The 21,573-nt window shown below is 37.5% G+C and overlaps 1 protein-coding gene across 1 annotated transcript in view; it reads left to right on the top strand.

Annotated features, from left to right (window-relative positions):
- The first annotated feature begins 13,637 nt into the window (after window positions 1–13,637).
- The window catches only part of LOC148079687 (transmembrane protein 132C-like), a 158,396-nt gene continuing 150,460 nt past the window's right edge, over window positions 13,638–21,573 (top strand). Inside the window, exons 1-2 of the mRNA XM_087791342.1 lie at window positions 13,638–13,859; window positions 14,647–14,828. Of these exons, the coding sequence (XP_087647468.1) occupies window positions 14,786–14,828 (43 nt within the window). The 5' untranslated portion in view covers window positions 13,638–13,859; window positions 14,647–14,785. The remainder of the gene's footprint in view (window positions 13,860–14,646; window positions 14,829–21,573) is intronic.

Raw genomic sequence — 21,573 nt, 5'->3', positions numbered from 1 at the left:
GTTGGAAAGACAAAGGTAAATACATAAAGGGACGAGAAGTACTGCGTCTGAAAGGTAACTAAAGATATCCGACGTTGATATCTAGCAAGAAAATATCGCCACACAACTGACCTTGTCTGCTGGAGTCTTGGGAATTTGCCTCATAATGCATCTAAGACCCGGGAACAACAACAACAACTACTACCATGAATAAAAGCTTTGAACTGAAGGACAATCTAAATGCTTTGAAGTGAAGGACATGCTCATTTCTTACACCACCAATCATCTGTTATGGCACATCTTGAACTGTGTCGGTGTGTTGTGTGACATCACCTCAATAATGACAAACTGCAGCTTGGATGTAATTTTAGAACGGATTCATTCCGACGGCGGTCCTTGACTTACAAAGCACTTTACACATAATGATCTGCTGTTTGTTGTCGAGATGACTCACAAAGTCCTTTGGTATCTGAGGTAAAAGAGCCAGAGGGCCATCTCTGCATGTCGTTTCTTCTTAAATAGCAAATTCAAATACACACGGTTTCCATAACTTCCAAGGACTTCTTCGTTTGGGAGGCAAAAGTGTTATTATGTAGAGTAAGGTAGTTATTCAAGCCCATTATTTTGCATAACTGGGGCTCTTATCTCTGGCCCGGCAAAGCATAATTGGCTGAAAACATGTCGTATTCTTTTAGGGTTATAAAAGAAATTACAACACAGGCAACATCTGAATACAACCATACACTCACAAAATGACCCAATTATTAGATGTTTGTACTACGAACCATTCTCTACAACACGTGATTATCATTGACATTGGAAGACTGGTAGTGGTTGCTGTACATTCTGAGACCTGTAGATGGTGTTTCCTTCGCTACCGTACTAATGATGACTTCTTATGTCCCTGGTTTTACTTGGTAATATCTCTGACATTTCTAATGTAGAGGAAGTTAAATATTTATACATTTCCTCTGTACCCTCCCAACCAGTACTTTTCAAGGACAATACCATTGGATTCCTTCTGAACCAGTGATGGGCTGATGACGCTTCCATCTAGTAGTCTCTGAAAATGTATCAGCTTCAACACTAGTCTAGAAATGTCACATTGTTTAATCATTTCAAATGGTTTTCTCATTGCTAATGTAGGGATGATGTGATCTGACGTCTCATGAAAAATGGCTGCCTAGTTAAAAGCAATAAATTGTCCTTCTCAAAGAAACACTTAGAACACACTTGGGACTACATTATTGTGTATAAATAATCTCAAAATCTTTCTTACGCACATCCTGAAAATAACTTGAAGACAATTGGGCAATGAACTGATAATCTAATTTTCTAACACAAAAGTTTAGCTTTATTTATACATGATTTATTTATTTGATCCTTTGCGTATTAAGATCAATTATATTTGGTGTATTTTTATGTGTAGGTAAGACATTGTACCTTAAGGACTTGGACAATGTAGTGCACATGGTAGAGTTTTACTAGACCACCACACAACAAAAAGGTTGATGGTTCCAGGACCAGACAAACTCTATACTGTCCGTGTGGAGTATGTGTTTGTCTGCGACAGGCTGGCATCTTGTTCAGGGTGTCCTCGGGTCACTCACAGTTTTCAGCTGAGATAGGCCCGATCCCTTCACAATTAAGGGAATAGAGAATAGAAAATGGATGACTTGCCAAAGCTTGTTATTATCACAATCTTCACGGCAGAGATACAACTAAGGAATACTGATGTTTACAGTCTTCTGATTATACAAATGCAAAGCCAGGGCAGCTTTGAAAACCTTAATCCGTATCTCTTCCTGTGGGGAAATTAGGTTTGTATGTGATTCCATCTTAATAAATTAACAGGTACGGGTATTCTAGTAGTGGAATTTGAATGCAAACCAAAAGACAATAAATAAATAACAAATACATATTCATCCAACACTTTTTTAATTAATTAAATAGTCAAACATCAGGATATCAGTGTCTAATATTTGATCTAAATAATCCAAGTTAGTTGACTTTGTTTCAAAAATGTTCAAGATTATTCATGATCGATGGTCTAAACGCAAAGCTTTGATCACAATTAATTATTAATGATGATTTATGATTTTAATAAAAAATAAAATAGTCAATAGGAGTGATCAAAGTTCATGAAGCAATACAATACTTTTTAATGCTTCAATAAAAAACGATGTGAGGTTTCTGTTGCTGTTCATTAGCAAAAGATACAGTAGATAATGACACTCCTTCATGAAGCTTCATAAGCCCACTAGTGATGAGGCTTCATGAAACGGCCCCAGAGGTATCACGAAACGGTGTCTTCATTTTGAGAGGCCAATAGGTGGCACTCTAAGTTTGAAAATGATGCTATGTTTTATTACATAAGTGGATTGCAGACAAATATTATAATGCAGGTAGTGCCATCTAGTGGCCTTAAAAATTGAAGACACTGAATCATGATACCTCATTAACTTTTTCATTTGCCCATCACTAAAGCCCACTACGAGTCAATATTACATTTTTAATTGAAATGAAACGAAATTGTGTCAAGATGAAAAAGATTAAAATGGTATTACATTATATTTCTAGGATAACAGATGCTCAATTTTACAAAATTTGATTGTGTGAATTATTGTTAAAATTGTTACTTTTCATTTATTTGGGTTAAAGCTTGAAAGTAGCACCAACAAGACACCTCTAATGGGACTGTGCTGACCCCCCAAAAAAGTAGATAAATAAAATAAAAAAGATGAACGTAAAGTTAGAAAATGGCAGTAAATCTACTACGCAAAGATGGAGGACACTGCAGGAGATGGAGAATCCAGGTAAAAGGAGTCGTGGTCAGCAGGTCGATCACATTAGCTGTTCTGCAGTCTATAATGGCAGTTAATGACAGTTTGGCCTTGATCTGAGCTCTCTCCTTTTCCCTTCCTCTCGTTGTGTTGTCGGTAATGGCTGACGGAGCACTGCAGCAGAAAAGTCAAGTCGATGGCAGGTTACACATCATTCTGGTGTTGTAGGGGGAAAGGTCTCACTCTGAGAATGATAAATGTTAATTACTTTACCCTGATGTGAGCTGGCGAAGGAGCTCGGCTCAGAGACGGCTGTGAAGTCCAGGAAAGGTCCGGTAATTTCATGTGTTATGTGCTCTGACTCTTTGGACTTCTATAGTAATGCAGTCTCTATTCTGGCTTCATTTATGTTCCTGTTAGAAATTACCATTTTTGTCTGATTCACCTCAAAATACATCAAAGATGCTAATAAAATGGGCTAAAACAACAGTTCTACACAAGCACTCCTCCACCAGCCAGCTGTAATCATGCCTCGCTTTCTTTATACAACGAGTCCCTTGGAGGTGGAGACTTCTGGTATTATTTTCTCCAATGCAGTATTCGTATAAAGCGTCTTGAGAAAAATGTGTTAGGATACGACACTTTAGATAAAATTGAACTGAATTTAATTATGTGTGGTGACTAACCTAGATGCTTGACCAATCACAGCAGAGTTGGTCTTGTGATATTAAACAAGATTTAATCTCCAGAAAAATATAATTTTGAGTGGGCGGGGCATAAGAAGATTTTCTAACGTAAATATTTCCGAGATGAATTTAAGAGACATCACCACATTAAGAGAATCAACACATTAGTTTTCATTTAAACATATTTTAAGTCGAAAGCTGCACAAATGGATGCATTGTGAAATTAATGTATAAACCATTTGGGTTGGCCTGATTTTGATGTGCACTTATGTTACTTGAGATAATAAAGTTAAGTTCGTACAGTGGATGAACAAATTTAAAAAAAAAAAGGAAACAGAAAAATCAATAAAATAAATCAACTTTCATGTGACTGTAGTGACAAATGTAGGGTTACCAAGTAAGATCAGTAGCTCTGACACTCCAACGTCCTCACTTTTTTTGTTGTCCCTGACCAAAAATTCTATCTGGAGTTGATTGTTGAGGCTAGACACAAATTAAATCAGGTACATATTGAAAGTAAAACAATTTGTCAAAATTTGATCAGCATATTTTAAGCTAAAGTATTTCAAATGTTACCGAGGGCAACATAATATCTGTGATGAGATATATATATATATATATATATATATATATATATAAATGAGGGAAAAAGTGCACAGGACAACAACGTGGGAAGTGACCTTCTTTGTTAAAACACCTCGGAATTTATTATTATACAATTCTTGAATCGATGATGTATAATTATATTCTTTGTTCTTTGTGATTATTTACATAGTTTCTTACTGAATGCATCAAACTATGAATGAACACATGGAGTATTATCTACTTAACAAAAAAATATCTGAATAAAATGGAATATAAGACGCCCTTTTCCTTAACTTACTGCTGTGAAGACTGTGAATGACCTTCAAAACATATTCACCTGAAACGGTTCTCACATCACGGGGGTGTCTTTTCAGGGTTACTAAGTGGGATTTTTTTTGCCTTAATTGCTTTAAGAAATTAAGATCAGTCCGAAAAATAGCAAAAACTTTGAATGAGCCCAAAAGGTGTGACCAAACTTTGTTTTTGTGAGAAAATACTTATTTTTCTGTAAGAAATATTTGGTAAGAGCTTGAAATCTGTGGCGCTCCCAATATTCCAATTTCAGTGTTGCAGTCATGCAAATATTGCAGCTAGATATGAGCTGATAAGTGTTTAGCTGTAAAATATTCCTCCCTAGAGTCTGTGCGCGTCCCTGTCTGTCTTCCAATTTGTCTTGAAAGTTTGAAGCCACCACGTTTTTAGTATTCCGTTTGCCTCGGTTTACTCTCCCCAAACTTCATTTGCAGTCAACTCCCGGCCTGTCCCGTTATTGGAGTCATCACCTCTGTTGACCTGTTCAGAGCTAAAATTAGTGCATCCTCATTCATTCCCACTACTGTATTTGAAATGTATTCCGTGTTTATTCCACTGCAGAGTCCCTCCTTGTATTAGTTGGGGAATTTATTTTGGCTTTCCGTCTCTGCCCCCTATTTGAGAATATTTAACATTTGCATCACATTGTCAGATAAGATGAATTTCAGAGAAGAGCGTCATCTTTTATGCATGACTTACTTCTTGTCATTCGGCTTTTGAGTACTTATTGTGTTTTTGTTTTCACCGTACGACTGAAATTGAGTTCAGGATTTTTTTTTTTTTTTTTTAATCTCTTATTATTCCAGCATCCCGGTAATGAGGCTTAATTTCCACAAGGGACGGCTGTTTGTGTTGGGGATTGTTCAAAGGAAAATGAATGATTTAATTCTTGTAACTCTGAGGATATATTTCAGGTGCATTTAGGAGATCGACTGCTTGATCGTTTCCTGCGAACACAGAACCTCCCACCGCTTTATTTAACATTTATGGAGCGAGGACCGTTGATTAATACTTCATTGGGCTTGTTCAAGATTCCGCACACGTCACGTTATGCAGCTGTGTTATGATGTTACGAGTACGCCGCTTCCCCGACGCCATATATATATGCGTCCAAACAAGTTACCGACGACAATACTTTGTGAACTTTACACCATCAGATACCACATCGGGCTGTTTACCAATAGATGTCTGCGCGAGCGAGCGCTTTGATGCCGACGGTAAACAGATCAGATTGAAGGCTTGCAGGCAAATGTTGATTCCCTGGCTGTGAATTGCTTTTTCGTTTAACACGTCAGAATGCAAATGGCTGGAAGAGTGGTTATAGCAGACCTCGGCTTTAGTCGGACGTCGAAGGGGTCGCGATGACAAAGATGATTAGATTCTTAATCCAACACGCTTTTTCTTTAGCCGTCGCTAGATTAGCTTTTAAGAAAGTCGACAAATAATGTGTTCTAAGTTCTTCGGCATTAAATTAAACCTTGAGAAAAGATGTTTGAACTCGAATAGTAAGTTACGCACGAGGAAAGGTTTAAATTGATTGGATTTTGATTTGTCTTGTATTGCTTTGTGCTACATGGATGCTGTTGGTCCGAGGCTTTTTGAAAAAAATCCTTGTTTTCAATATGTTTAAGCAATATGTTGCCATCACAAAAGAGGTTTGTGATTGGTCTTAACAGTCATGACTTGTGAAGTAGAATTATCTAGTATTTATTGTAACAATGATCTTCACTCCTTATTCTGGGTGTGTGAGTTGTGACCACTAAACTGTTTTACAGTAGTAGGTCAGAGACCTGCGTTTTCATGTGTATTGAGGGACTTGCTAACTCACCAGGAAGATGAAAACCAACATTTTTAAATAAAAAAAGTATTTAGAATATTTTACACTGATAAAAATATAGATTTAAACAAAACTAACTTTTTAAAATTGAACCTTTTGTTAAGTGGTAAGCAGCGTGCCAAGACTTGCATGATGATGGCATGCTAATATTTAATGGTGACTAACCCAACTTTCCTGACTCACTCACACATTTTAAATGTTGAAGTCTTCCTCTCCAAGATGGAGTAAGTCTCTCATCATGACCATGTTTTTGAAGTTATTACTTTATAAAGTTCTCCCCTGTCTGAAATCTCAGCGAATGAGAGGTTACAAGAGCGGAGTCCATTATGACATAATAATGGTATTTACTCCTCCTCCAGCCAGCTGTAATCACACCCTGCTTTGTTTATACAATGAGTCACTTGGAGTGGGCGGGGTTCATATCATTTTGTAATATGACTATTTCAATGAAAAGAGAATTTTGTACACACAGACACAATACAATAGAGGTCCAAGATCAACTTAAGCGACACTAGAAGCAACACATTCGTTTAAAATATTTTTTTTATTAATTCCTGTATTGTAACTTGGTTCTAAGTTGATGCTATGCTAAGCTATGTTTCTTCACTTCAATCTATTTTCACAGTTTTTTCTGTTTTGAAAGGTTTCAACCTGGTGATTACGGACAATAAAGGCCTGAAGGATATATTTTGATCCTCTGATCCATATCACACCCTGAGACGGACGAAGGCCCGATCTTCAGAAGAGGAGGATGGGTGTTGAAGATCTTACATTACCACACATTAAAAGCTCCAAAAGAAAATCAAATTAAGTGATTGTTTTGACAACTAATGACATTTAAAAAAAAAACCCATCTCAAACAAACTTGGGGTCTAATAATGTTACCAAAAAAAGACCAGAAAAACGAATTCATATATATTTTGAACACACTTTTGAATGTTTGTTTTCGTGTGAGTGAACAAGAAAATGCACTAAGCCTTCATCTAAAGTTTTCAATTGTCAGCCAAGTAGTCATACTAAGTATTTGAAGAATACAACTGGACCTCAGTTGTTTTTCTTTTCTTCTCAGTGGGGAATCTTTGCGTTATTATTTCAGCCTGGAACAATATTTGATCTACTTTATTGAGTCTCCAAATCCCTGCCATGATACAAAATGTGAAACCAAAAAAAAAACATTGACATTTCTGCCCTTTGGTGATGAAAAAAAAAAAAAAAAAAAAAGATTTCTCTTAAAAACACATGTTCTCCAAAGTCAGCTTTTTCTCTAAACTTCCCCGTTTTTGCAAGCAGAGCAGCTGCCAAGAATCATGCAGCCGTAGCAAGCTGTGGGAGAGAAAGTAGGAGACGCTCAGAGCCAACAAGACGCCTCCTCGGGGACTGTGCTGACTAGCAGGCTGACGCCAGTTTAGATATCACAGCCAGGATGCGTCTCAGATCAGGGTCATAGCACGTCTTTTTTTCCTCAAACTCTGCCTCCAGAAAAATCTTCTTTTTTTTTTTTCTTCCTGCTTGCAGTTTATCAACACAGAGACTGCAGGTGTCAGGTATTTTCGTGATTTAAGTTTTGGAAAAATACATGAATGATGAAAAGCATGCAAAAATCCATATAACTAACGACATCACGGAACAAAATAAACACAATAAAGACCGCAAAGAAAATGTTTCATAATCAAAGATATGAATATAAGAAAACAAGTAAGTTATTCCAAAATTTAAAATAGAAAAATAATATATGGACATTTTTAAACTAAGCAAGAAAATGTGAAAAACGTTTTCACTCAACTATGTTTATAATGAATAGATAATAATTATAATAATAATTTTATTGAGAAAATGTGGGATAAATGTGTATGTATTTGAACTCTCTAATGTCTTGTTCTTCAAGTGTTAAAAATAACAATTACTTACTAACTTTCTTACAAATGGTCCTTTTATCTTACCTCTCTGTATCTTAAGTACGTAACATTCACTTCTTTAAGTACAGCCCTTTCATTACCTTGTACCATTATTAAGTAGCGCTTGAAAAATAAATGGACTCTTATCTCTCTTTAGTTGATCCCAGGGCGGGAAAATCCAATGTTGATCGTGTGGGAGCTCTGAAGAATGACTAGTTTGATATTGATCTGTCCATCACTTTACTCTGGTGTGATAAATTCTGCTGCTGAGATATTGAATTCTGAAATGAAAAGAAGCTGCTGGATGAATTGGTCGGAAATAAGAGAAAAACTTGATTAGAGGCAGAAGCTATTGACGCAATGATCAAATTACAAATACAATTTCAACTTTTTTTTATTTATTTTAAATATTACTTTTATTAGACTGTGTTTTTACTGCCGGGATGTTGTATCTATTGGACTGGCTACCTGTCAGTTCTCTGCATTCTCTGTATGGTACCAATGATGGGCTGAGGAAGCTTCATGAAGCAGTGTCGTATTTCTTAGAGCTCAGTAGGTGGCGCCCTCAAAATAATGTGAGCTTTCCAATAGAATAGTGGACCTAAAGAAAAAAATTTAAAGCAGAGAATGCCAGCTACTGGGCTCTGAAAATATATATGACACTGTTTCATGAAGCTTCATGAAGCATATTTTGATCTAATACCACCAGGGATAACCTTGAGCTTGCATGACCTTGGAAAAAAAAAGTATGGTTGGGATAAAATACAGAAGATGTGATTCTAAAAAGTAGCAAATACAATAATAGTTGTGTTATGAATTGCTTGAAATTTAGATTTTCAGTTGTGCCCCTCAAAAAAAACGAATCCGAAAAGCATATAGAGAGTGAAGACTTCCACCAAACCGTAATGTGATAATTACCTTTCATTTATTTATCTTCTCTACATAATTGTCTCTGATGGCAATGAGATCATTGGATCAGCAGGTGGCAGCAGCTTTCCAGAACCCACTTGCACAACACTGGCATTATGTTTGTGTTGAAGTAGTCTCTCCACAGAGAAAATCCTTCAAAATATTTGTGGATCAAGATGGGAATCCGGAGCAAAAAATGGTTTGAGTTATTTTGCTATTTTGGAACAGTACCGACTTTATAACTAATGATTTTAAGGGATTTAATGAATTTCTTTTGGCCCGATATTTTGTTCAACTCCTCTTCCTTTTTTAGTTCACACCACAATTAGCCCGACATCACTTTTGACACACGTCGGGTTTTCCTGTCAACATTTCAACTCAGCGGGAGCACAGAGTTTTAAGGAAGACGGTCGTGCACATCGGCGCAGCTGACAATTGTGTCAAGAGTTGTCGACAACAACCGCCTGTTATCTAACAACATAAAGACGCTGAATTTCAGTTTTAGGTCACAAAGCGTTTTGGGGAAAAACCTTCGAGTGCTGCCACACAGAGTTTTCACTTTGATATGTCAATCTCTCTGTGATTCGCCGGTGGTGCGGAGCTCAGGAAGTACATGAGGAGATTATTTTTCCCTTCTCCTCAACCAACCCACGGGGTTCCTCCTCTCTTCCTCTGATGGCCTGTAATTGGTGTTTAGCAGTGTTGTGTTGGGGCCTCAGCTGCTTCTGTCTGCCTCCTAGCTCTGGTTCACTAGTCTCGGTTTCCCATTATGGCGTGTTCACTGAGTAGCACAACTCAAACTCCTCGCCAAGGAGCGACACAACAAACAAATCTGATCCATGCTTTAAAAAAAATGTTCCGACGTGTCAATATTTGAATTACTCGCACCTGACACGACAATCTTTTGCTCTTTTTAGCCTTTTTAGTGTCGAGTTGTGATTCCCCAGTCTATTAGTTTTCAACCAGTTATTCTATTATTGGAGTCATGGGTCGCTGGAGCTTTTGCTGTCTTCTCGGGGCGAGAGGCAGGGGACACACTGAACAGGTCACCATGCCTGACCGAAATACAAACTATGATTTACCCAAACGCCCGCAGACAATTCAGTCATTCTCAATGTTTTTTGGACCATGGGAGGAAACGTGATTGACCATGCTAACACAGGGAGAACATTTAAACTGGTGCTTTGTCTCAAATCGCATGCTAGTGTACTCAAAGTTAGTATTTTTAGTGCGTTAGTGCGTCTCAATTCTTAGTATGCGAAATTTAGTGCGCCATGCACACTAAATTGGCGTACTAACACGCTCACAAAACTGAGCATGGTTCGATGGACACTAACCACCCTAAACCGCTTAATGACGTTTTAAACGGAAGTTACGTCATATATAAACGCATATATATTAATATACTTACAGGTTCATTTTCAGCAGCAGTAGGAGGATAAACACGTCTTCGGTGCGGATACCAGCTTAAATATCTCGTGAATATTTAGATTCTCATATTTTTTCTTTATTTATTTTTCCAAAGTTGCAAAACGTGCTGCCAGCAGGTGTCGGCGATAGCGTTCAAACAGCTGGTTGCAACATCGTTAAATAGAAGTAGAAGAAGAAGCTGTCATGTGATTTCCTGTTAGTGTGTAGCAGCAGAGTTTGATTTGAGACATACTATCAGTGGAGAATTTGCGTACTAGTTAGGACGTACACTAAACTGATGCATACCAACTTCTAGTATACTAAGAGTAGTATGCGATTTGAGACACAGCATTGGTTTACTACGACCCTACTATGCGCTCCGATCAAGACTACAGACCAACGTATTCTTAAAATGGTGCATCTTACATCATTGGTGACAAATGGGTTTCCGGTTCAATCCCAGCACCTGTTTGGCTCAGGTCAAAGGTTCACGATCATCTGCCAAGCCCGACTGTGAAACCATCTCCTGCCACTTGATCTTATGTTAGACCCGACTGGAGCCTTGAGGACCTCAGGGGACAGAAAAGCAGGTTGCAACGTTATTAGACATCTCACCAAACTCCGCCTCCTCCTTGTGAAGGCAGAATTCGCCATTGTACACATTGAGAAACCATATCACGTTGTTTATTTTTTACTTCATAAACTGTCTCTTATCTCTTATGTTTATAAAAAAACAGACTTTAATGTTGGTCAGAATGAGGATCAAGTGCATCCCTCTCTTGCTTTACAGTTTCTGCCGTCACCTGTGGCCTATTGCTTTGAGTGGTGACTGAAATAAACAAGATCTTCGAGACCAGCTCGTATAAGTTTTCTCCACACAGCGTTTGAGTCTTCCCTTAAAGCAACGCTGGGCCATTAAATTTCCTCAGGGGCCGCATTATATACTGTGTTGTGACTGTGAGGAGCCCTTTAAGCCAAAAAGAGAGTAATAATGTTATTTAAAAACATACGTCAAACCTTATTATGCCAGTTAATAATATTCTGAACCTTCAATAAAATACAAATAAATAATGAACAAAGGAAAAAAAGGGAAAAGTCCTAAATAAAGAACTTAAACAAGTTGTTTTTAGTGTTAATACAATAATAAACATAAAATTGTTACTGGTCTTGTCGGAAACATTTTCTACATGTTCAGATCAGTTCTATTCTGACCTCATGAGGGCCTCATGTCTTAGATGGACTGATGAAGCTTCATGAAGCAGAATCATAAGTTTAATAGTTCAGTAAAATCGAGGTTTCAAAGCAGTTCAAAGAAAATGACTAAACAGCAAACAGTGCCATCTAGTGGGCTAATAAAACAACAACACTGCTTGTTGAAGCTTCATCAGGCCAAAACTACCTCTACGAAGAACAGTTGGAGCGATTAAATACGTACTTTGGGGAAAAAAATCGCCCCCAAGAAATTCTAATCAAAGTATCAAAGACTTGAGACACGGGTAGAGATGAAAGTGTAGGATAATACCTACGCTACGGATGTTGTTGAGGAATCAAGGAATACACATGCTCACGAGATCTGTAGCTTTCATCTTTGATTCCACTTCACGCCATTATTGACGACCGTCCACTGCAGCAGATACTTTTCCACGTCCTTGAGACTCATCATCTCGCTGAAGAAAATGAAAAAAGATGAACCTTGACACCCTGATCACGTTTTAACGGGCGTGATGTAACTGACAACGTCATATTGAGAAGACATTTGAAAATCTTTGATTCTCTTAAAATAAAATCTTTTTCCATATTTATAGATTGGCATATCCACTATATTCCATACAGGAAGTGTTCTATGGGTAATTATTTTAATGTGTTCCGTCCATTTCATGCTAGTAATTTAAAAGATCAAAAGGCTTGTGAATGACGCATGCTTTAATGTCACTGTAAATCATCATCACTACCAAAAACACGAGGAATTTACCAAACATAATAGGATACCAGCTAAACCCATTGCTGGAGCCCAGGTCTTAAGCAGGCAATTTCAAATGTTTACCTCTCCTTAGAGTCTATTGAAAAGAAAGTTCACCCAAAATTCAGGTGTCACTCATTTTCTCCTTACCGTCAAGTTGACTAAGGGCTGGGATTGTTTTTACATAGTCGGTTCCTTTTTAGACTTGTAAGTAACTCATTTTTATTTGTATAGCGCTTTTCCAGACCAGGGTCACAAAGCGCTTAAACAATCAAAACAATACTCAATAAAGTATATACTTTAAAGGGCAGGATAAAACTGATAACACAACAGGAGTTCCAGAAAATCATGGAAAAGCCTGCACAAAAAAAACGGATGTTTCTTGAAGGAGTCAGTAGATCCATCAAACACAGAGGGAGAGGAAGATCGTTCCAAAGCTTAGGAGCAACAGACTGGAAGATTTTTCTCAGCTGAAGGAAACAGTTAAAATGTCAATTTTTTCTCAGTTGTTGTCCATGAAGATACAGACAAAGACAACTAAGAAACAGGTGCTACATTCAAATACACTTAGATTGAAATTCGAATTGTGGCTGAAGTATCACTTTAAGCTTAAAAAGACCACCTTATAACAAAGAAACTAGGTTTTCTTTCAAGTGTTTTGCCTCTGAGCGTCTTTTTTTGTCCATCATCTCTGTCTAATAAGCACCTTCTTATATATATTTTTTTATTTGTAAAGACTCGAGTCGGACGGCTCGGGGCGCTTCCCTGCCTTCACATGGATCCTGTAGGGGGCACTGTTGGTTCTCATCATCGACCTCTGGACCAACAGGTTGCAGCACTTTTCCACCCCTCTTCACAGAATCATCCATCTTATTAGGAGAGTGCTGGAGTATAAAATATACATGTCCCGTTACAGCTGTGTCAACTCTGTACGATTTTCCTTTTTCTTCAATTGTATTAGTTAATTTCAAATGGATATTAAGAGAAATAAATATTTGACAACATCAACCACCTCTTGATCTATACACTTAACAAAAGAACGGGGGACGAGAAGTCCAAATATAAAAAAAAGGTTATTTATAAGAAAAAAAAAAGGTATTTGATGAGACCAGTTCAGTTTCAGGGAGCTGGTGTGAGGACGGGAAGAGAGCGCAGCATCACTGAGCCCAGACTCAAGTCTGGAGGCTGACGTGACGCTTTCAAAAAAACCCTCTCATTTGCAAGCGCAGCCTGAAAATCCCGAGCATCCTCTCAGTTTTTTTTTTGTTGCGTCCGCAGTCACCGGTTCTGAGCCCAAAGATCCCGGATCCGCCGCGTAAAGTTGGAAAGACTTGATCCTCCAGATGAAGGCAGATCTTTACGCGTCTCCTGTCTCATCCATGCGGACCCGGACCATCGTCATGGAGTCTTTTTGGAGCGACTTGCATCACTGAGGACTTTATTAAAAACATTATTCAAGCACACTATCCGGAGGATTCAGTTCTGGAGCTGACGTCGAAAATGGTGAGAAAGACTTTATGGATCCTAAAAATGAATATTTTTTAAACACGAAAGAATGAATCGCAGATTTGTTCATTTGCTCATGACTGGATGTTAGAAGACGCTCTTTTACAGTTTCGTTAAAGATCACTTTGAAACATTCGGGACGATCAGTTATGGGAGGAAATTTAGAAATGATTGAAAAGTTACAATGCATGTCGTTCATGACATGGACTCGCAAGAAGGCAACTTATTTTGTTTTTAAATAAATGAAATTAATCTTCGTATACAACTGATGAGATTACATAGATTTTATAATTACATATATGTATTATAATGCAAATATATAGATGTATATGCGACGCACATTTGTAAAACTAAATGCAATTGATACAGCACTGTTACTGAGCCATTATTGATATCAATGTTTCATCAATATCCATTAATATACGATGTGGTTCCACATCTCTAAGGTCCCTTTCTTGCGTATAAGTGCAGATAAACGATTCTTTAAACAAATACCCTGTTAAAATAAGTATCCATATATTACAGCCACAGGTTATTAAACATTTATAAGGACTAACAAGTGAGATTATATGGCATAAAATGCATAAAATGAACTCCTGGATGTTTAACTAGGAAAAAAACATTTTGTTAAATAATTTAATTTCAACATAAAAGAGGCTTTAAGAGGCTTTTTATTTATCATCAGAACTATTTTGTGAATTCTTCTGTTTGTATTTGATTCAATCTTTTATAAAAAAAAATATGTTTGTATGATCCAGTGACCACCTTATTTATCACATGACAGGTGGCGGTCGACACAATAACTCAGCTTTTCTGTAAATGGAGGAAGAACCTGTGAGGATAATTCAAGTGTGAAGTTGTGAAGTTTCCTACGAGAGAGATCGCCCTGCATCCCTTTAACAAAGACCTACCGACGAGGAGACATGGGGGTTTGGGTGGGACTGTGCACTCTTCTTCTCTGCGCAGGTAAGACCCAAAGCTTTGAAATATCGTCATTGGGAACAAGAAGAATTATGCAAAACATACCCACAACAGACACACAACGGTCAAAACAATCAGACGCTCAGTAAGTGCATCAGCCGTTTATGGAGTCGTTTTTTTTATCCACTGAAGAACCTCTAATGAAATGCAGATTCCCTCCTTTCAGCTGAGAGGACATATATAATTTATGGGACACATAATTAGCTGTAAGCTGTTGTGGCAGAATACAAAATGACTTGTAATATTAACATGAATGATCTGTGACAGTTGCCTGGAGAGTGTGTGGGTTTGGGTGTTGTAAACAGCTCGGATGCTGGAGAGCAGTGGGGGAATAATGATACTGTGTGGCCCAATGTTCCGGCGCAGCTGTACAGGATTCTATATGTGAAATGTTGGTGTTAAAGACCCATGCGTCCTCCACTCAAGATGCATCAAGACTTGATTTGTTTGTCTGAAACACATTTAGAAACTTTACTGTTAAATGTACTTTACGGAGCGTAAAACCACTCGTCAAGCTTCGTTACTTGTCTTTTATCTACGGATTGAGGAAGTCATTTAATGTGTTTAATGTATAGATCACACCAGGTTTATTATCTTGGGTGGTTGTCCTGATACTTTGAAAAATAAATGCAACCACATATTCAGAAGTGACTATCAAAATGCTTACTTTAGGAATATTCAAGTGGTTACCCAGAGGTTGCCGAAGGTATAGAAAAGGGATGAGTCATAGTGTTGAATCAATGACGCTAGAAAAGCTGAAAGAAAACTGGGTTATCATGTAAATGTGGATTTTTGTAGGAATTTTAAGGTGATTACGGGATTGGGAAGTGCCCAAACTGAAAGCTATATACTGCATCTGCTGATACAGGAACCTTCTTTTAAATCAATGGTAATTGAAGATTGCTGGTGGTTGCTATCAATGAACCCCCATAAACAAATGCATTACTCATCTTAGACTCTATTGAAGGCAGGAGTAAGAATTCAGGAAGTCTTGTTTCAGCAATTTGGGCAGAGATAACATTAAATATTATGTTTACTGAATGTGGCAGTTTTAGCGGTTATCTCGCAGTACTATAACTGAGTTATGTACTTTTTCACAATGAAACCTGGTCAAGGCTAAGACCGCTGCAAGGATTTATATCATTCTGTTTGCAAAAGAACTTTAACAAATATCAAACACATTTGAATTTCAAGATTCAGTAAACGTTCATCATTGGACATGGAAAAAAAAAAGATGGAATTTTGGTTGCGTTTTGAATCACCATCTAAATCTCATATTTAAAACTTGTGGACCCCCGGATGGTTGGCTTGAAATCAAAGTAGATTAATGTTCATGTTGATTTGGTGACCTATAAAGATGCCAGTCTTTTAGATGAGGGACAGAGATTATGGATGTTAACGATTCGATGTTGTTGAAGGAAACTTTTTTTTTTTTTTTTGGTAAAACGGGATATTACGGAGATAATTAAGACAAAAAGAGACTCTGAGAATAAAATTCCAAGATAAAAACTTCAACTACTGAAAGATTTTTGGCCCCTTGTTTGATTGAAATTGACACACTTGATCAAGATCCAAGTAACCTTCACTATAGCTTGCCTTATTTGCTCATTTTCTACTGGGCTGTGCAAGAAATACCTGTAATGCTTCTTTCTTATTTTGTTTCCGAAGATATCAACGTCATTTAAACGTTGAAAAGTTATAATACTTATAATACAAATTAATGTTTATTATGTTAATTTTGATCGAGAATGAGCTGCTTGGCAGACTGCTGCGCCCGCCTTTTATATTTCAGTGGGTTAAGAACCCAATTAGCTCCAGTTAAGGTTCATCAACGGCCCTTTTAAATGCCTAAATGCTGGAAAATGAACCCCATTATGAACTTCTGCTAGCAAACATTGGTGTTGCTGTGATTGTTTCACTTAAAAAAACAAAATTGACAAAAACAATTATTAGTGTTTTTCTGCTTTCCACAGTCAAGTAATTAGGATTCCTAACGTGGGCTTGTCTTGTTTAAAACATCACTGATTATCCCAATTGATCTAATCCTGCAGTATTGCTGTGGGAATTGATCCTTGTCTCCAGTGTCGTATAAATGCTTCCCAAGGGTTCAACACTGGCGCAGTGGAGGCCAGTCAGCTCTCATTCATCCAGTACAGTTGTCAAGCATCACGTCCTGTATATTTACCAACAATCGAACATTCTCTCTGCTTAAATGTATCTTTGAAAACTTTCCTGAAGTAAACAGTTTTTCATGAGTAAGCCGCTCCTACAGCTTGACGAATCCACTTGACATTTGTGGAGGACACACAAGCTGTAGCTTTGCTCATCAGCAAGAGTCCGCTTTTGATGTGCTGCGGAAAAAAAAACATTTCCATATTTCAATATAAACAGAAATTCATCCTATTGTGATGCCAAATGAAATGTTTGACAATAAATTAGTTTCAGTCTGTAAATACCCTTTAGGTGTTACTCTGATGTTCGGGTTTCGTCAATCTTGCAAAGTACGTGGTCATAGACTTTTACACCTGTGGCGTCATTGTTTTTTTAGTTTTTTTAATTCCTAATCTCCCAAAGATGCCAAATCTTTGACTACCCTCTCGAAGTGAGTGCTTTTCCCAAAGATAAAACCCTCCTAATTTATTTGACGGAGCGATGCTGGCTGCCAGATTTTGTTATCTTTGGTCACAGCACGACTGTCTGCTTCCAGTTTGTGTGCCTCCGCGGGAAAGAATGATTGTGGTGAAGATTAACCAATTGCTGCAATCTTCTTTTATCCATCCACTTCTTTGATTTCATTTCAATAGCGACATAAACGCACTTATATTCAACCACTGTGATCAGTCCACATTTGATCTAAACATATATTTTCAGACCCAACAAGCTCTTTGATTAGTTTTCTGAAGAAACACAAGCCAATGAAAAGACAGTAGTTCTCGTTAAGGTTCAGGCTTCTTTAAAGACTAGGACGGAGATGAAAGACTCATCCCACCTCAGACGTGCAGTTTTTTTTTTTTTTTGCTCTCTTGCTTGTAGGAAAAGGCTGTTCACCAGGACCACCAGACTGAGCTGTCAGACCGCTGAACAGTCGTGGCGGCTGGTGAAGCTTCATGAAATGGTGTCATCATTTTTAGAACTCAGTTGGTGGTGATGATGTTGTTTCATTAGAAAAGGTGTTCATTGCAAAAATATTAATTATAGAGTTTTGTCAAGTGTGCTCTGAAAATAATGACACAGCTTCATGGAGCTTAACCAGCCCATCAGTAATGAACAGTGGCCCAGCTCTATAGACACAGTATTTATTACATATTATGTTTATCGTACCGTCAGTTCCTGCAACCATGTTATTAGAACACATGTTATTGATGCATATTATTAATAATAATAAACGATCTCACTGGACTTCAGTAACAAAGTATCTATAGTCACGAGTTATGGACCCTAAAGCCAAACATAATCAGTTAATTTTACAATCATAATCTTTGGAATTTAAATTAATGTTTTTTTTAATTTAATGGGAGCTAAAGTGAAAACCCAACTCTCTTGACTTCTCACATGTTTCAAATGTTAAAATCTTCCTCTCTAAGATACAGTAAGTCCCTCATCATGACCATGTTTTAAACATATTACTTTATAAAGTTCTCCCCTGTCTGAAATCTCGGCGAACGAGGGGTTACGAGAGCGTAGTCCATTAAGACATAAAAATGCCCTTCACTTCTCAAGCCAGCTGTAATCGTGCCCTGCCTTGTTTATACGTGTTTATGTGTATAAGTCCCTTGAATGTAGAGACTTCCTGGATTGATGACGTGCGGTGACAAAGCTTGATGCTTAACAAATCACAGCAGAGTGGGTGTTTTTATAATGAACAATTTAATTTTCAGAAAAAAACATGTGTTTTTAGTGGGCACATTTTGTATGTAAATATTTAAATGAAAAGAGCTTTGTACAAACTGATACATACTGATGAGTAAAATAGAGTCCAAGATCTATTTAAGACACACTTAAATCAACACATTAGTCGTTCTTTAAACTAGCTGCAGATCAGGTAGATGGCAACAGTCTTCCAAAAGAGGAACCAAAGAGGTTTTTCTAATTTAGAAAACCTTCACTTGCTTGTCTGGACAAACCTGCTGCACAGACAGATTTGAAAGTGATCAAACCTCAGATATACTGAAGGAAATGTGGATTCCCGCGTGGTTATGGATTGACCGGTAAGAAATGTTCTGTGGATTCATAAAAGGCATACAACCAGGTCATGAAAGAAGCTGCTACTTTCGGTGTATGGAGTTTGAGCTCTTTTTTAGGCTGGAAAACCTTTGTGTTTTTCTGAAGCAAGTCGAACTTGTTGAGTGTGAGATTGCCCTTGGCCAGGTCTGTGCCTCCTTTTCTGATCTTTTTTGATCACTGTTATTTCAAGTTGTTCTTATTCTATTGGCAACATCTGACGGCTACGTTTCGCATCTCTCCGGCTTGTTTGGCTAGCTCATGGGAAAAGAGAGGAACGAAGATAAGGCAACTTGAAGTGGCAAAAACGGATGTCGTGAAGCGGTGGAATTTTTTTTGTGCGAGATCGTTGACATTTGATGGCTCTCGATCGGAGCCAACTGATAAGTGGTCGCGATGGCAATTCCCCTGAGATAACATCTCCACTCCAGCTCAGGTCTGTCTGGTGATCTGTAGATCAGTGATTCTCAACAATGTGCACTTCTAACCTGTTTTTGCAAAAGCTTTTCGAGGTGAACTGCACTTTTTCGTTATAAATACAAACCAATATTTAGGTATAACATCATGCATAGTTGCTTAACTTTGTGAAGAAACCAGCTGGAAGTTGAGACTTCTAAAGATGGGGCAGAGGTTGTTGGAAAATAAATAAAAACAACACAACTTTTTTAGATTAGACACAATCCTTTATGTTTCATTACTGCTCAGGAAACTCAATTTCAACTTTAGTCTGATTAAGATCAGATTTAATAAATGTCACACATAATATTTATTTATCTCTTAGTGGTACCAAACAATCTAAAGAAATGTGTTTAATAGCTAGAATAAGTCTGCATGCAGCCTGTTAGCTAAGATAAGACACACAGGCATGAACTTAGGAAGTATTTTTTACATTTTTAGTTTATAAAAGAAAAATATTTTTGAAAATATGAATTAAAGTAGGTGTCAGGTTTCTTCTCAATAAAGATAGTTAAAATAAAAACAACATACAAAAAATAAAAATAAATTCGACCTTATCTCTACATTTAATTTTCATGTTCATCTGTTCAAGGATCTACTTTTACACATCATGTTTGTTCAGACTGACATCCGTGAAGGTGGGAGTTACTGTGTAGTTGCAGAAGGACAGACAGGAAAGAGTGATAACAACTTCATTCAAATGACATTTTCAACAGCTCGTACTCGCTCCACGATGTTAATATTTTGACTCCTAACAGCTTGAACACATTTTTAAATGCCTCTCACAGGCCTGGCATGTGTGCTACATCATTTTTTTTTATCATTTAGAATATGATTCTTTTTCCTTTTTTTTAAAAGGCAAAAGGATGTAATAGAAAACGATGTGTTTTCGTGTGACTAGGCCTTAGTCAACCAACTTAAGCTAACATGTCTGGTATATGTTCGAATAAATACTCCCAATGGGGTCATTATCAAAGATAAAATTATCCATGAACCACCATAATGCCAAAAAAAACTTTTTTCCACTGGAAAAGCATCACTTTCACAAATCAAAGCAGTGTCCGACATTCCCAGGTGAGGTGGGCTTATTAAGGAGGAGACAGATTTCAGCTGTCAGTCAGTCCCAGCTTATTCAGAGTCTCAGTGGATATTAAAACTCTCCGGGCACCTGATTTCTTACAAGAGATTCTGGGAGACGCTCTCACTGACGGGCCAATATTGTCGAGAGAATACCTTCACACATTCCACCTGTCAGACGGGTCATCAGGGCATTTGGATATAGTCCATAAAACCTGCTCCGCCATTGGCTGATTTTTTTTTTTTTTTTAGAGGCTGACAGTTTGGAGAGAAACATGAATCCTGCAGAAAACAAAGTGATCAGTTAAGATGTTAAAGATGTAGAGTTTTTAAAATGATAAACTTGTGTATGAGCAATACAAAGCATAAAAGTGATCAAATAAATACTTCTATTCCAATAGTTATGATCGGGGCCTGTTTGAAAATATGCCAGTGAATAATCACAAGCATGCAGAGCTAACACAATCATGTGGTAAATCTGAATATTAACACATGCTCCTGACCTCCGCTGACATACAATAACCCTCTCTGCTGGAAACACTGCTGATTAAAATGTATTTGCATCAGTTGTCCAAGAGTCCATAATGCTAATCCTTATGTTGCACTTGACTCGGACATTTCTTATTCATAAATTCATGAGTTGAGCACTGACGGGTGGAGGTCTACACGGACGTGACTATAATATAGTTTAACCCCTTACAGTTTGCCCTTTTGAGCGGAAGACAATCCGGCAACATTTTACGTTCGTTTGGGGGTTTGTAAGCCTTCAGCCCGCGGAACATTTGTCGCAAATACATCCCACAAATCAAAATAAATAATTTAATTGTTGTATATTTTTGATTAAACACTTAAAGCAACTACATCAATATGCAAACTTCACTCATGTTCTACTCATCCCTCATGGGATTATTTTCAGAGTAATAGGCAAAAATGTATCTTCATTTTAATGTAGGGACTGAAGCTCAAATATCCAAAT

The sequence above is a fragment of the Callionymus lyra genome, chromosome 5 (genome assembly GCF_982586985.1).
Source record: "Callionymus lyra chromosome 5, fCalLyr1.hap1.1, whole genome shotgun sequence".
Taxonomy (NCBI): domain Eukaryota; kingdom Metazoa; phylum Chordata; class Actinopteri; order Syngnathiformes; family Callionymidae; genus Callionymus; species Callionymus lyra.
The sequence above is the reverse complement of the archived record's forward strand: the minus strand, read 5'-3'. Positions and strand labels throughout refer to the sequence as shown.